The 17,859-nt window shown below is 31.7% G+C and overlaps 2 protein-coding genes across 2 annotated transcripts in view; one reads left to right on the top strand and one right to left on the bottom strand.

The window, feature by feature from the left end:
* Positions 1-3,179: 3,179 nt before the first annotated feature.
* Positions 3,180-12,071, bottom strand: LOC143047817 (charged multivesicular body protein 1b-like). The gene is made up of 7 exons (XM_076221098.1): positions 11,936-12,071; positions 10,457-10,554; positions 9,427-9,573; positions 8,281-8,349; positions 6,774-6,925; positions 4,764-4,845; positions 3,180-3,840 (listed from the first exon to the last, which is right to left on the bottom strand). Exons 1-7 carry the CDS (start codon positions 11,940-11,942, stop codon positions 3,799-3,801), a joined length of 597 nt encoding a protein of 198 aa, XP_076077213.1. The 5' UTR covers positions 11,943-12,071; the 3' UTR covers positions 3,180-3,798.
* A 54-nt stretch (positions 12,072-12,125) lies between these two features.
* LOC143047816 (nucleolar pre-ribosomal-associated protein 1-like) overlaps positions 12,126-17,859 on the top strand; it is a 57,944-nt gene continuing 52,210 nt past the window's right edge. The window contains exons 1-2 of the mRNA XM_076221097.1: positions 12,126-12,312; positions 17,243-17,382. Coding sequence (XP_076077212.1) covers positions 12,174-12,312; positions 17,243-17,382 — 279 coding nt within the window. The 5' untranslated portion in view covers positions 12,126-12,173. The remainder of the gene's footprint in view (positions 12,313-17,242; positions 17,383-17,859) is intronic.

Raw genomic sequence — 17,859 nt, 5'->3', positions numbered from 1 at the left:
AAATATCTTTTCATCTCGGCCCCTAGTAAGTGTTCTACAAATATAATCTTTCAGTACTATAAACTTTAGTTCCTTGCAATTGACTACTATCAAAGAACTTATCATAAACTTTTGTAATAAAATATATGAAAATAGTGGAATTAACTTTTTTGTAGCGTAAAAATGGATGTTTTAGATAATGACTCTGTTGATTCTATAAATTCTGTTGACGGTTATGACTTTTCAACTTTACACTACACTTCCACACAATCTTATCAAACAAAAGTTTCCCTATTAATAAAATAGTCCTTTGACCATATTTTTGTGATTTTACTTTTTTTAAAAATCTGAATGCAAATATATTTGCTGCAACTCATTTACATGCCTTTTTCTCTAATGAGAGAGGTAAATACGCTAGATATACTTACTGGAGATGTTTGAAGCTGTTAATTTTCTTATTGGTAATATTTATGTACGTTTCGGCAACAAAGTTTGTCGACAGGTTGTAGGTATTCCTGTGGGCACTAATTGAGCCTCTTTCATAGCAGATTTTTTTTTTTGGTACTTGTATGAATCACAGTTTATGATCAAACTCAGTAAAAACCCACCAAAACTACATTTAATTGATAAATTCAACAGCACTTACCGTTATCTGATTACAGATATTTTTCGTTGAATAATCAAGAATTTTCTGAATATACAGCCGAAATTTTACCCAAAGGAAATTACTTAAAACAAATCAAATGTAAACGGTAATAACTGCATCTTTTCCTAGATTTAGATATTTCAGTTTTACACAGGAAACTCCACAATAAAATTTATGACAAAAGGGACCATTTTTCGTTCTCTATTGTTAATTTTCCTTTATTTTGTATGGGGATGTTCCTTTTGCACCATCTTAGTGTTTATATTTCATAACTGGTTATCTATGTCCTTATCTATGGTGACTTTTTTTTTTAATGAACTTATTTTTTCTTTACTGGTAAATTATTAAGTCATGGATTTCGTTACAACAAATTTCTCAAAATCGTTACTTATTCTTCTATAGATATAAAGATTTAGTTTTCCAGTACAGTTGTACCTGTTAGAACATATTTCAAACGGCATATCTCATCCTCATTTTTACAGAGATGTTGTTTACTGTGCCCGGAAATTTAGAAACGATCAATGTAAACTTATCGATCCTTTAAATAAACATATTCTAATAGGTTGCCAATTCAACACTGTAATTAGATCTTTGAATATTTATGGATTTACAATCTGTCGATAACTGTATCTTGAATGCACAAGGACATGTTTTATCTGACTGTATATAATGACGTCTTTACACTAAATCCGTTGGATGTGTACTGATTGATAATTTAGTCTTAACAGTATTTCTTTATTAGTTCTTATTGGCTTTAAACTAGCCGTCAGTTACTGTGAGCACTCTCAGATCTTATTGTTGTTGGGATGTACAAGTACCCGGCCATGTCCACTTTGTGTTTTGTTAGGAGCCTGTGATTCAGTGGTAATGGTTTGTACAGAAATTTGTACAGAAATTAGGCCATTAGTTTTCTCTTTTAAATTGTTTTACATTGGTCATTTCAGGGTCCTTTAAAGCTGACTATGTGGTAGCGGCTTTGATCATATTTGAAGGACCTGGGTATGTTGACCTAAAGTTGTTAATTTCTGTGTCATTTGGTCTCTTGTGAAGAAGTTGCCTCATTGCAATATTTATCATACCACATCTTTTTTTATTTTATAATAACAGTATTGACAAGCACAAAGACAATTGGATAGTGAAGTAACTCCAAAACAGAAAACAGATAGAAGTACTGTAGATTGGGGTACCAGTATGACATTCTTTACAGAAAACAATATAATAGAAAGTAACATGGAATCTAGAAATGACACAACTACAGAACTACACAATTTGTTTAGAAAGGAGGTATATCAATGAGAAAATGTCCTTCAATCTATGCATGAGGGGAGATAGGACCTTTATTAGAACTCCGGGATCAGGTGTTTTTAAGCTCGGGATTTCGGGATTGACCCTTTCGGGATCCAGGAATTCTTTTTCTAATTTCAGGATTAAAGTTTATTTAAATAAGCCTGGGATTTCGTGATCAGGACCCCCTCCTTCCCCCCCCCCCCCTCATGCATAGAAATGTTATGTTCTTCAAGTTACTAATCAGGACATCCATTATATGAACTTAAAACTAATGTCTTTCACTGTACAAATGATGTTGTTCTTAGATAATAATCTATGTATACATGTATGTACATATATTATATTATGTTTCATTTTAATCCAAATGAGCTAACAATTTAATGATAAATTAGTATAGGAAAGTAACTGGGTCTGTATTTTCAATCCATTATATGTGATTAATTATGTTAAGAGATTCTTTTGTAGTATTTGTATTATGGATTTATCCACTAATAAATTAAAATGGAGAGGGTGTTTTTATGTGTAATAAGGTTGCTATCTGATAAATGTTCAAATTCTCCCTTTATTCATATGTAATATTTCTATAACTGCCAATAAAAAATAACAATCAATTAACCATAAATAGGCAAATTTTGATTACAGAAACTTATAATTTGAGTTCCGAAATGTTTAAACTGTAAATTAGTACACCTACTCTAAAATCAATTCGAAAAATCTTCAGAGCAAAGTGTGGTCATCTTAAGCAATAGCATACCCAATGAAAATAATATAACTATTGCAGACTACAACCATTTTTAGTCGGTATCAGTATCCTACCTGATTCAACATTATACTTCAGAATAACCATCAGATATAAGAAGGCTATCTGAGTTTCATGTTTCAGATCAATAAAGTCCAGAAAAAAGGATTTAAAATTATGAAAAAAAAGGCACCTCACCAGATTAAGAAGTCAACCATAGGAGTTGGACTCCCCTGGGCTTCCACCCTACCTAAATCTGCCACTAAAATCTTAGCATTTTCGAAACTGAAAGAGAACTAACAGTCACCAATCCCAACAATAATATCAAATTGTTAAAATCCTATAATTCTGAATTTGAAAAACCAGAAAATTTCACAAGTGAGGGTGAGGTTACCTTTTGTTTATTCTAATAACAGTGTAAAGTTTCTAGTAAATCATTTTGTTCAAAGCTGCTGCCACCAGATAGTTATCCCTATGTCTTGCATTATGCAACCTGTATGGCAGCCAAGACAAAACTAAACCCACATCATAAATATGTACTTTATGTAACATTCACTCATACAACATGTCTAATTAATATAACAAAGAGAAAATGTAAAGACAAAATATTATTTGTACACAATTACATAATAAAACATAGTAAAATCATAATAATATGGACATATTTAAAAGTGTAATATGTGTATTTTTATTCAATCTACTTTCATTGCCTATTTGAAAATAATAAAACATTGGATGATTTTTTTTGTCTTGGAAGGGTGGTTTTCTTAGTTTCTCATTAACATTGATCTTTCAAGATATAATTAAGACAAATATCATCTACTTCATGATGAAACTACATGTAGAAATAAACTAAGTTTTGTTTTTATTACCAGTATATTGTTTTGAATTTTTAATAACCAATAAGTCAGTGAAGAAAAGTCCAACAATATCTTTTGCCGAATATTTTCATAATTTTTTGTCAAACAAATAATTGAATCTATCAATATAATGCACCTTTCTAATTAGTCTTAGTTGCATAAACTTATCATGCAATAGTTTTTGTATGAATCAGAAGATAAGTGTCTGGAATTCACAGTTTTGATCTTTTGCTAGAAATGAAATATAATGCGCTATAATTATCCATGTTCCTATATCCATTATATCTTCACATCTGCCGTAATTTTGCCAGTCTGTTTGATAATTCATCCTATAATTAGAAATCATATTTTCAATAAACATCCAAATATATATAAATAAAGAGCATAAAATGCTGTTGAAAAATTCTTTTGTCATGAATTTTTTTAATTAATATTGGTATTAAAGGGCAACTACTTTGAAATATCTATCTGTATATTCAAAAACATATGGTACCTTGTACTTATTAGAACTGGGTTTTAAACCAAAATTATTGTCTCAATTATTCTGTTTTGCATTGAAAAGTGTTGGAAGTTTAAACATACTCAAGAGATCGATTAAATGTTTACCAAATACAGTGCATTTTCTTTAAAAAAAATTACTAAAAATTCTGAAATTATTGCTTGTATTTATTATTGCGATTTTGTTATTTAGACTTAAATGCAATTTTAATTTTTATGTTGTTGAGAAAAATCCTGTTTAATTCATATAAAGTATTTCAAAATGAGAGTTTAAATTATTGCATTTACAACTCTGTCGAATTTTTCCCAACAATAAAAACCTCACAATAATTTCTGAATTTACAGTATTCAAAAGGATTTTGTTACTTTCTTTTTCATTTGATGAGAAATGATATGCTTGAAAATGTGTAAACTATATATATAGGAACCTCAAAACAAATTTTGGGATAAAATATCCCTGTGCAACGTATACGTACATCTAATTAATGTATTAAAGAAATTTTGGGTAAAGTCTAGATATAATCAGATTTATTTGAATTTTTTGTTTTTTTCACCACTTTTGGCTATATCAAGGCGGCCAGTATGCTTTGCACACTATGAAAGGCAAAGAAGCGATAACAAGGATTTGTCTCTACAAGGGAGACAGCTAATTCTAACAACTTAAAGTGCTCATTATGGATCTTTGCCAAGTATTAAATTATCAGAACTTGTCTGTCTATTTATAGAATTTAATGAAATAATGACATAAACCAACCTGTTCTGATGATGCTTGTGTTGATGATGCAGTCCCAATTGCTGACCCCTGAGCTGATGGTAGGTCCATATTTAATTCAAGTCTGCAATATAAAAAAATGTCAAACTTAATTATTCAAATTGAGGGTTTTATTATCATATTGAAAGCACTGAGTTTAATTGTAAAGAAATAAGGCATGGGGACTATGAATTTCATACCCTTTAATGCTTGTGATGTTGTGTGCATGTTTAAAACATATGCACATACTCTATGCAGGGTAAATTAGTGGGCTACTGCGCTAGTGAATGGTCAACCTTCTGACCCAATCCATATATTTATTTTTTTATGTGGCACACTGGCAGTGTAAATCTTTACCTTAATTTCTAATAAACCTACTTTGTACTTGCAGTACCAACATTTGTACAGCTATTCTTAAATGTATATTAATGTGTGTATTTTTATGCGTTTACTTGTGTCTCATAAACATGTGTTTAACCCTGCCCTATTTTTTGCACCTGTCCCAAGTCAAGAGCCTCAGGCCTTTGTTAGTCTTTTATCATTTTTGATTTTAGTTTCTTGTGTATTATTTGGAGTTTAGTATGACTTCCATTATCACTGAACTAGTGTATATTTTTGTTTAGGGACGAGCTGATGGACGCCTCCTGGTGCAGGAATTTCTCATTGCATTGAAGACCTGTTGGTGACCTTCTGCTGTTGTCTGTTCTATGGTCGGGTTGTTGTCTCTTTGACACATTCCCCATTTCCATTCTCCATTTTATTAAAAAAAAATTGTGGCTTATATATGAGTGTCCTCAGCACCAATAATTTATACATCTATTTATTTATTACTTCTGATAACTGTTAGAAAAGCTAGGCTTAATTATAAAAAGTCAATATTGAAATTATGCATGAAATATTTTAGTATTGCAAACCTGATAATGCAACATTTATAAAGACATGACAAAAATTTCTGAATTTACACTATTACAAAATTGTGTAAACAAACAGTTGTAATGTAGACAAGAATGGTCTACACATGAAAGAAGTAGCCACACAATACTATGGATTCATTTATTTTACGTGGGTATCAATTTTCATTGATTGCTGAAAACTTGCATACTGTGAAGTACTTTTATTCGTGGGGTACCAAGTGCCCAACAAAATAAAACAACCATTTTCCAAATCAAGACATGGAAAGATCCCCATGTAGGTTTGACTACTGTAATGATCTAGAGAATATATTGAATAACGCAAAATCTGAGAATACTATAATAGAATTCACAGGGCAAGTGCACTATGAACTACAACTGCATGCAGGATTATACCCAGTTAATCTTTTATAACATAAACTGTACAACTTTTAATCTTTTTATTCTCATAAAAAATATTTTTGATCGATGAAAGTCAGATTTCCGTTATTAATATGCTAGTATGTTAAAGTGTTCATTTTATATCCTCATAGTCCTCGTACATATGGGAAATAATAATTTCATGCTGTGCTTGATTTTGATAAGAATCATTTTACAATTCAAGATACATGTACGTTTATAGTCTTTGATTATGTTACTATTTTCTTAAGGTGACATGTTTATGGACACATTTGATGGTCTTTAATCTGTTGATCACTTTATCTTAGCTATAGGTTTATAAGTGTTGTCACTACGATTTATACAGGTCAATGTTTACTTTGCAATTTCCTTCAATCCAGATTAATTGTAACCTTTGTTTCTTAAGGCTTCAATATTTCAATTTTTTTTCAAGAAAACTTAAATCCACGAATTCAAAAATCAATGTATATGTAAATTTTGTTGAAACCACGGAAATTGATACCCACGAATTAAAGTACTTTCACAGTTTTTGTGGATATTTCCTGGTTTTGCGAATCTCTGTATACAAGGACTATTGAAAATAAGTTATTCATTGAAAATTTAAATTCGTGGTACACCTGTACCTACGAAACACACAAAAATTGGTTTACAATTAATAATAATAAGTTCACAGTAATTTGGTTTACAAGATTATCTTCCTTACCCTGCTTCATCTGCTACTTGTTGCATTAAGCCATCCACCTCTCCTTGTGGTGTGGTTAATGTTGACGAATTACACATGGTGTTCTCCATTACTTGTGATTGCACATCTAAGTTCTCAAACTGTGTTTCAAATCTGTCCATTAACTGTGATACCTACAATGGAATATTTAGTCATCAGTTTTACTTCAGATTTTCAAGTCATCATCATCATCATTCATGATAATACACAAATGTTTACAATGTAAAAATTTTACTACTGGTACATTTAAATACATACATTGCTTGTATTTAACTAAAAATACCAGGAACTTACTACAAACAGTAACAGACTAGTCAATCAATTATTCAACAATTCAATGATTGACTGGTGTTATCACCATTTTCATTAAAAGTCAGCTGTGTGTTAAAAATCTTTACAACAAAAGAGTTGATATCGTCTTCCAAATTGTGAACTTTCCATATATATGTAGCAACACTCCAGCATCTCCTGCATACAGAGTGTATATCTCCCTTGATACTATATTTCCTATTTCCTTGATAGAGAGTTGCTGCTCACAAGGAAGCTATTAAACCAAGAGTTCCAAATTAAATGGTGAGGAATTTTAAATATCGCCTCGTAAATTTCATGGACGCCATCACAAGTTGGTTGACCTTTATGAAGTAACTATTTCACAGATGATATCATATATGTTCCTAATGTCAATACTACAGTCTCCTTTCCTTTTCACAATGTGACCTAACAAATTGGACTACATACCAGGTTTGTAATAACATGAGCAACTCAATGGTTGCCACATGTGGATCCGGATCTGCTTACCTTTCCACAGCACCCGAGATCACCCCCAGTTTTTGGTGGGGTTTGTGTTGCTTGGTCTTTAGTTTTCTATGTTGTGTTTTGTGTACTATTATTGTTTGTCTTTTTCTTTGTTGGCGGATGAAAGAGTGCTGGGATAGAACCAACAACCTCAACAGAAAAACTTAAAATCCTAATCAATTTAGATTGTAGTCGAGTGCACCTACCATTTGCTGAGTTTTGAACTCACAACACCAGCGTTGACAGACTGGTAATACATATTAAGTTTAACTACTTAGACCACTCATCCATCAAGGCCCTTTTCAATTAATGACACAACTTTCTAAACCATTAACATTCTTAAACATTTTGTATTATATTGTTTGATTTTACCCTTCTGCTTCTGTTATACAACTACTTTTTACCCTATAACATCTGTTATACAACTACTTTTTACCCTATAACATCTGCTATACGGCTACTTTTTATCCTACCACATCTGTTATACAACTAGTTTTTATCCTACTGACTCTGTTATACAACTAAATTTATCCTACCCCTTTGTTTAACAACTTGTTTATATCCTACCGACATTGTTGTATGACTAATTTTTTACCCTACCGCCTCTGTTATATGACTAGTTTTTACCCTACTACATCTTTTATAAAACTAGTTTTTATCCTAGTCTCTATTATACTGGTCGATGTTACCTTACCTTTTCTAAATTCATTGATTTCATTGCAGATTCCATAGACTTCACAACACCTGCCATAGATCCTGTAACCTGAAAATTCCAAGGAAATATTTTGTAAGAAAACAAAAACCAAAAAAAACATCAGCTTTTTTCATTATAAAGGGGTATAACTCAAGAACATCAAAGTAACGCCACCCAATTTTTCAACTTGATCTGTATTATGTGGACAGTGGTTATAAACTTATGTATAAGTTTCATAACAATTAGTTGAGGCAAACTCAAGTTTGAGAACAGAAAAGAAAAATTCAGCAATTTTCCATATGTAAAGGTGCGTAACTCTAGAAACATATAAGTGATGTCACCCCAATTCAAGTTTGATCTGTGTTTTGTTTTTATAAGCATTGTTTATAGTTTCATAACATTTGGGTGAGACAAACTTCAGTTAGAGTACTAAAAGAATATTTCGGCAATTCTTCAATTTGTAAAGGGGCATAACTCTAGAATGTTAAAAGTAGTGCCATCATATTTCAATTTCCATAGATCTGTGTTTTGTTGTTATAAGCATTGTGTTTAAGTTTCATAACATTTGGTTTAGCTAAGTCAAACTTGTGTTAGAGAATGGTTACCTATTTCAGGACTACAAACAGACAAGGGTAAAACTTCATGCCCTTGGAAGACATAAAAATATTAACTAGCTTTTGATCAATAATGGTGGATTCATTTATTTACACGAGTACCAATTTTTGGTTGAATTGAAATTGTATGTTTGTGGATTTTTTATTTCAAAGTTTTGCCAAAGTAAAGTCTTCATATATCATTATATAATCCCTATGAAAATTTATACTTTGTTGAACATTTAAATTTGTGGTTCCCAAATACATTGATATACCCATGAAATCAACACAAGTTGGTACCAAACAAGTAATATCAAACCACAATATCATAATTGTAGCTGTTCATTTAGAATACTTTTATGTTTTTTTAAAGGTACTTTTTTAAGATGAGGAAAATAAAATGACCCTATAGTTCCAATAGTTCTAAAATATGTCATGTATGTCACTGGATAAGGTTGTGTCTGATTATGACTGAGTATATAATATTTCAAAAACTTGATTCATGAACATTGCTTGTCATGTTTGTATTTTTATACAAAAATCAATTTCTTACCTGTTTTGTGGTTAAAGCCGTCTGGACTCTAGCAGCTACAGCATCAATTCTGGCACTCATTCTACGATAATTTAGTGCTTGGTTCTTTTGTCGTATGGCACTTTCTGCATGTATTTTGGCCCCCTCCATGTTACCTTTCTGAATTGCCTATATTTTCAAATATAAAAACTGTCATTAAACATGTTAAATTTAAAACTACATCAATGTAAACACAATTCTAAACTTCCTTTCATGCTGGGCTTCTTTTCTCTGTGGTGTAAATTTTATACCTCAAACTACAGCAATGTAAACACAATGTTACACTCCATTCATGCTGAGCATCTTCTTTTCTCTGTGGTGTAAATTAAATACCTCTTATTGTTGACCATGTATAGAACAAGTTTAGAATACATTATGTTATGTTTGATACTATATATGACATACAAACAAATCTTTATCATATATATATACAATGTTGTTTTTGTATACATCTTTATAAATCAGGCCATTGCTTTTCTTGTTTATTTTTTTTTTCTTTTTGTCAGACAAGGCATTAGATACCTGCATTGCTATAAATATATGATTGTTGGTTGCTTTACGCCGCATTACTATAAATATATGCATTTAAAATATAAAAAAGAATATTTGGTATGATTGCTAATGAGACAACTCTCCACAAAAGACCAAATGACACAGAAATTAACACCTATAGGTCACTGTATGGCCTTCAACAATGAGCAAAGCCCATACGGCATAGTCAGCTATAAAAGACCCTTAAATTACAAATGTATAACAATTCAAACAAGAAAACTAATGGCCTATATTTATGTCAATTATTATGGCGTGGGTTTTGCTCATTGTTGGAGACTATACAGGGCCCTTCAGTTGCTACCATCTATGCATTTGGTCTCTGGAGGATAGTCATTTGTCACATGTGCAATCATACCACTTCTCCTTACTTTGATATTAATTTCATAATGCAATCATGGCCATTTACGTATGATAAAAAAAAAAAATCAATAAATGTTGATTTGCAGATGTTATAGTTTACCTTTTTCAACTTTGTTTTTTCTTCTCTTTCTGACTTTTCACTTTTTTTGGCATTTCTTTCAAGATCTTTGGCAGCAAATTTAAGATTAAATAAATGTTCTGAACATAAATTAAGGAAAATCATGAAAATATATAACAAATACATTTTTTTTATGATAATTGGTTTAAAACAGATGAATAAATATAATAGTCAGTACAATTGTAATCCAATGTCATGAATGTAAATAGTCAGTTATTTTCTACATTTTATTCATTTGCAAAGTCTGAGATGGCAAAGAGTAATACAAAATGTATAAAATATACTGTCATTTTAATCGTTCCAAGACTGAAGACTGAAGTTCATAAAATTCATTTCCAAATATGGATTTAAACATTTTTAAAGGGCTGATGATTATGCAGTGAAACAGTCACAGTCTGCACTGTTTTCCACTAGTCTGATGCCTTAGACTAGTCATGCTAGTAGTAATATTTTATGCTTTATAATTAAGTTTTATGCAAAGCTTTGTTTAGACACATAAAGAAAATGTACATGATGTAGGCATATTGATTCTTTGGACTAGTAGTCGGAAAAGATTTCGGTGCTGACTGAGTCCTTACAATTTCATTTATGCAGAGCTAGTGACACCTGGTTTTAAAACATAAACAGGAACCCAATGTTTTGTTGATGAGGAATGTCCCCTGAGAATTACCTAACTTCGTCCTAAGTGAAATTTTTTAACAAGATTTCCAGATCCTTGTTCTCATCTAAATAATTAAGCATCATGTCAGTCAAATCATGCAATAACTGTCTATATTTGTACATGCCTGAAGCCTTGAAAGATCCAGGTCCTTGAAGTGGGTTTCATTGGAGTCTAAGCTTAAAGCGGAATTGCTGATTTTTTGTAAGCGTGACACGTGAAAATCAAATTTTCATGCTGTGAAAAAGGGAAATGAAGTCTTGGGGGACACCAGAAATTACCCAAAAAAATCAGAATTGCTTATTTACCTAGTGTAAGCGGGATACCCTAATCTGACAAAACAGTAAATGGGATCCGGGATCAGAACCCCCCCCCCCCCCCCCATGAGACCCCCTTGAAGGACTTACGCATATGTAAAGCAAGAGATATATATCCTTGGTTCCCTAATTTAAATGAAAATGAAATTGATTGCATCTCACGTAAAAGTGACTATAGTATAGCCCTCAAACATCTGGCTGAAACTGCTGTTTACCTTTTTACACACTACATGCACTAAGACAAATGTCCTTGAGAATTATCAATCAGCGAGCTATGATTGGCTCCCATCTTGAAAACCAAGCTGGACCAAAGTAATACTCTTTGTGGGAATAATATTCCTTTATAAGCCTGGAGATCTTCCCAAACTGGTAAAACTTACTTCCGTTGTACATATCATATTAATTTTACATTTTTAAACACTACAACAAAAACTCGTATCTTTCTTGAATCTTAGAAACAGATTTTCATCATTATTAAAAGGATACTGTCCATTTTCTCTGTTTATGATTTTAGAACCCTAGTTGGTCAAAAGAAGATTTATATAATGACTTTTTCTCTTGTGATCCTGTGTTGTTTTTGTTCGTGATGTCATTCAAGTCGTGAGTAATATCTGGAACGATTGCTGGTTCTTTTCTAATTTTAGAAACAATTTATTCGGAACTTAAAAACGACAGAAAACTCTAGAGGTCAATAGAAAGGAGGAAATGAAAATCACATGTGAGCATGAAGGATAAAACTCACAATAAGAGAAAATCAGATTCTACTGTAATTAAATCACCCAAAAAGAAGAAGACAGAAAAGGATGAATACACAGAAGTGCATTTCAAAGTTGAATTAAAAGATCCCATCACCACATTCTTAGGTAAGACCAACAAATATTTGTGTTGATGGATCTCACTAATAATTTTTCGTCAAGAAAAAACAAAGTAGCTCTATCTTAAGTAAAAAAATAAGATGTGGTGTGATTTTCAAGAGACTAATGACACAGAAATAAGCAATATTAGGTCACCATACGGCCTTCAACAATTAGCACAGCTTTAGTCTTTAGTCTTTAGTGGTATCCAGTTATTCCAGTACCGGTCCCAAACCGATCCGGCATCAATCCCAGACCTGCCAACTTTTGAAAATCTCTATGGGGGATTTAGCGCGCGTCCAGATTTTTAAGAGTTACAATTTTTGCGATGTTTCTGTTTGCATTGTTTTTACTCCTAAAATAGTCCCATTTCTCGTTCTTTTTTCCTTTTGGAATACATTCAAATGATGAGCTTGTAGGCCTTGATTTTCTTTTATTTGCATGATTCTTGTACTATTAAAAATTTTTAAATTTACAAATAACTGAAGAATAGAGAAAAATGACATTAAAAATAAAGGATTCAAAGTAGAGACCCCCCCTCACCAGGGCTTCCCAAAAATATTTGAGCCAGCCGGACATTTATATCTGATCCTGATTTTAATCCCTTAAAACTTAGTCACAAAAGCCAATTATGGTAATCAGTTGGCCATCCCAATGATTGACACGAGATTAAAAAAAAAACGATTTTAAACTTTACTTTGATATGAATTTGATGTTCAGATGTAAACTGTTAAATTGGCAGTGCATCATTCATAGTGTGCACATCAACGTGCTCATCAGCGTGCTCATATCTGCCTCAGACTCTTTATTTGTGCAAAATGACATTGTCAAAAACGTTACTTTCGTTTTTAAAATCACATTTTCCTAAACCAGATGTTGACTTGACAATGGTAAAACATGGACCATAAACGGATACGTAAACTCTGTATACGTTTCAAACCACGACTGAGTGAAGAAGCTCTTTCCACTTTATTTCTTCAACAAAATACTTGAAATGAACGTTAGATACAGGTATCAATGATAATTTTTTGCATTTTTGAAGAAATGTAGGTTGCATAATTAAATTTCCCACCTGTGCACATGCGCACACGTGTTCTAGTTCATACAACGTAGTTCTGACAAGTTTTCATTTAAAACCTTTTTAATTTTTTCATCAAATCATGTTGATAAACTAATTTTTATAATTTTAATCTTTTTTACTAAATCAATTAGATACAAACCGCTGAAATGTAAGAAAATAATTGTGAATAGACGGATAATTTTTACGATGTCCGATACTGAAAATAGTTTACCTGTCACCTGAACAGGTAGCTTTCAGCTGTCCAACAACTAATTAGCCTTGATTAAAATTAGAAAGTATTGGAGTAGGGGTTGTTTTGATAGTAATTAATCATCATGTCACTTTTATGACTGGATGTGTGGATGTTAAAGGCAAAAGGTTGGGTCAAAAAGATTGTGAATTTAAATGACTGAAAAGCCTTGAAAACTAAGAAGTAGATGACCGTTTCATGCTTTGCCCAGCCGGACTTTTACCAGACATTATACAAACGAAGGGAATATATGACCATTTGGAAGCCCTGCCCCGCCCCCCCTTTTCCCCCTTCAAAGACCTTCTTACATGTATCTATGAACCATAACTCAAAAGACCTAAACCTACATGTCCTAAAGTTAGAAGGATGAATACAGATTTTGATTTATCATTATTAATGAGAAAACAGATAAAATTTGAGTTATCTTTCTTTGTATTCAGAGGTGTTCTTACCGGCAGAGGCTTATACAATAACACAGTAGAAGTGATTACAAAATGGCGTCGATTTTAAATCAACAGACACACAAAGTCTGGTTGCAAAAATTAAACGGATTTCAAGATAAACCATGTTTTCTTGAGAGTTCAATACAGTTCTCATCTTTTAGTTAACTACGATTTTGTCACGGAAGTAGGGTAAACGTTGCAAATTGTGCTTGTATGATAAATTGATTAAAATTGAAAGGCTGTCTGACTGAATTTGTGGTTACAAATTAATTTTGAGGATTATTATGACCCATTAGGTAATCCGATTACATACAACAACTAATTATGACACCTGTTGTGACTGTTAATTAGTGTAGGGTCGTTAACTTGTCATAATATGTCCCCAGGCAAAAGTTGTTAATCTATAGATAGTAAAGACTAATGAAATCTAACCCACTGTTAAAATATTTCTTTGCATTTTTTTAAAACTTCCTCAGTAAAATGCTTGAGCCACTTGACTTTCATAGCTCATAATTAACGTTTTTACACAATCTATACTATTAAACGAGAAGACCTCATTTTTGGTGTCGCTTCTCTTCTTTCCAGAATAAATTAATCAACACGCCTCTGTGTCCTATAGGTACAGTGCATAGTCGCATTTGTCATCCATTCATATGATTATTCAGATTGAGTTATTTTAGGAGAAAAACGAGAAAAAAGGCATCCGGATATTGTCCCGTCATTGTACGAAATTTTAAGTCAGATTAGACTTCCGGTTTGCGTTTTTCTGTATACTTTGAACATACATATACTACGAATAAAGTGTATTTTTAGAATTTTATCTGCTATCATTTTCAAGTTTACTATCCACGGCGGTCACAGAGTTAATTAAATAGAGAGGGTCTGTATAGTATATCAATGATCACCATGGATCGATTAGTAAACTTAGAATTGAAAGTAAATACGCTTTATTTATATAGTAATGAATGTTCATAATATACAGATAAGCGCTAAAATTATTCATGTGAACTTTTGATACTTTTTCTGAAATTCTCCAGTCATTAAATCTTTTACAAAATTCATTGATTACATAAAAAAAAAAGAAGATGTGGTATGATTGCCATGTTAAGACAACTCTCCACAAGAGACCAAAATGACACAGATATTAACAACTATAGGTCACCGTACGGCCTTCAACAAAGAGCAAAGCCCATACCGCATACTCAGCTTCAAAAGGCCCGAAATGACAATGTAAAACAATGCAAACGAGAAAACTAGCAGCCTTATTTATGTACAAAAAATGAACGAAAAACAAATATGTAACACATAAACAAACGACAACCACTGAATTACAGGCTCCTTACTTAAATAAATGTTCATAACATACTAATGTATGTTCATATTGAAATTGATAGAAAACCAAAAATTGGGAACTTTGGAAATAAAGGTGGAGGGTAAAAAAACATTTTCCTGTCCCCAATAACCTATGACTTATGATATTTTTGCTGAAATTCTCCAGTCATTCTGTATTTTACAAAATTCTTCCAACAACACTTTACATACTTTAAACTACGCTCTGAATGCCCGCGATTTCGCGGGTGTGTTCTAGTATTTAAATAAAGTAGCTAAAGATTATTCGCTTCTCAAAGTGTAAGACGCAATAAAAATCGTATGCTTGCACCATCTTACCCAAAAACAGATTTAATTAAGTTCTGAACATTTCGACATTTCTTCGTTAAAACCGGTTTTAAACAAATCACAAGTACGTGTTAAGATCCGACTAAATACCCATATCCCGATATCGTCAGGTTAATTTGCTAAACTAAGGTAATGCCTCTTGTAATCAATTAATTCACTCAAATCCTGATTGATTAAAGTTACGTAATCAACAAGGTCTTTATAGTTTGATCTTTTGTTTCGTGTTATGTCCTATAATAATTAATTGTATTTTTTTTTCAGGTAACATCAGAGGCTTCTTTAACACTTGTTTTGGTTTTTTTTGTAATATCGAATATAGTCAATATATTTTTTTTTAAAGTTGACAATATTTTGAAAAAAAACATTTGTGATATTAAAAGCAAACGCATTCTGTCTCCTCTTTTATAGAAAGGATTCATCAAACAACATTTCTCAATTTGAGAATTTTTAAGAACTTTAAACAAAAACAAAGTTTGTATGTATTAGCTTGGGGATCGGCTTGTACCGTTGTGTATATAACTATTTGTTATTACACAGATCTGAGACTACTATTAGTTATAGTAGTCTCAGCACAGAATGAAAATGTTAAGATCACACTCAATTGAAAGAAAATGCTAATTACTGCTAATTATAATGTTGATGTCTGTTGATTGTCCTATGATTTTAATACCCAATAATCTTGAAAACTTGTTATTAAAACATTATTAACCTAGTTGTTTTATACTCATCTAAAGAAAATTTTTGTCCAAGGCCTTTTTTTTTTTACCGTACACCTTTTCATTATAATAAAATTCATAAACATTTATGAATTACAATTAATATATATCTTTATTTTTATTCCTTATAAATAGATTTTTTATTGTTGCTGGATCGACTTAAAATATGTGCCGGATCAACATTGGGCCGGATCGACGTGGGCTGGATTGACTTGGGCCGTATCGACGTGGGGCCGGATCGACATGAAAACCGCATAGTTAGTCCAAATAATTATGATGTTTTGAAAGGCTATTGTCCTTTTTTACTTACATGGACGCTGATGTTGCAAGACGTCTAAGCGAAAAAGTATAGTAGCCTTTCAAGACTTCAAAATCACAATAATTTTTTGGACTAATTATAATTATTACGTCTTGAAAGGCTATTATACTATTTTGCTTTGACACCTTTCAGTGACGCTGTTAGATGGACATAAATAAAAACATCTAACGAAAAACACTGTACATTGCCAGGTATTGTACATCAAAATAATAAAAAGACACTAACTTCCTCCTTAATGTATGAATTTTTATATAAGATGTTCATTGAATAAATTGTAAAGTACCATCTACAAACATGGAAAAAAACAGTCAACATGAAAGGTAATGAACCCCTGTGTGGCAACAATATACTTGATATATGCCCTCCATAATGGATCCTAATTTTGGTAAAAAAGATATGTAATAAATAATTCTACCCTATATGGCTATAATACAAATATAATTGAAATATTCAACTTTTTATATGGTTTTGTAGCTTTAGACAAATTCCATGATGCTGCGGACAAGTTTTTAGAGGGAGAAGGATATGACATTGTAGCAGGGTACTGTAGATCATCAGAAGAATGTACAGAAATACTGCAACTGTTAGAAGGAGGGAAAAGAAAACCATCAGAGGTACTATACAATATTTTACATTTATCATATACTTAGTGTAAATATCTGACATAGCTTGTATTTTTTACAGTATGATAATAGCATTGAATTTGTGTGAATTCCATATTTTCTAAATTGGTGTTTAGCAGGGTGATATGAAAAATTTATCGCATGCTTCAGCTATTATCACATGCCTTTCCGTAACATTATCACATGGCATTCAGGCATTACTTTGCAAATTTTGATAAAAATTTTTAGGGAACAGGAAAATATATTATGTAAATGCCCCAAAAATTGGTACAATAATTGCATTTTCAAAGTTTGCAGCATATTTACAGGCCTCTACAATAACTTTTTTTCAACTTGTCCAGTAGGACAAGTACATACCAAAACTTACTTGTCCGAATGAGATTGTTACTTGTCCAAATTTCTTTTACTAAAAATAACGTTTTTACATCTTAAGTTGATTAAAGGAACAAAACGAATTTAAACATTAGA

This window comes from Mytilus galloprovincialis, chromosome 10, assembly GCF_965363235.1.
Source record: "Mytilus galloprovincialis chromosome 10, xbMytGall1.hap1.1, whole genome shotgun sequence".
In the NCBI taxonomy this organism is placed as follows: Eukaryota; Metazoa; Mollusca; class Bivalvia; order Mytilida; family Mytilidae; genus Mytilus; species Mytilus galloprovincialis.
The sequence above is the reverse complement of the archived record's forward strand: the minus strand, read 5'-3'. Positions and strand labels throughout refer to the sequence as shown.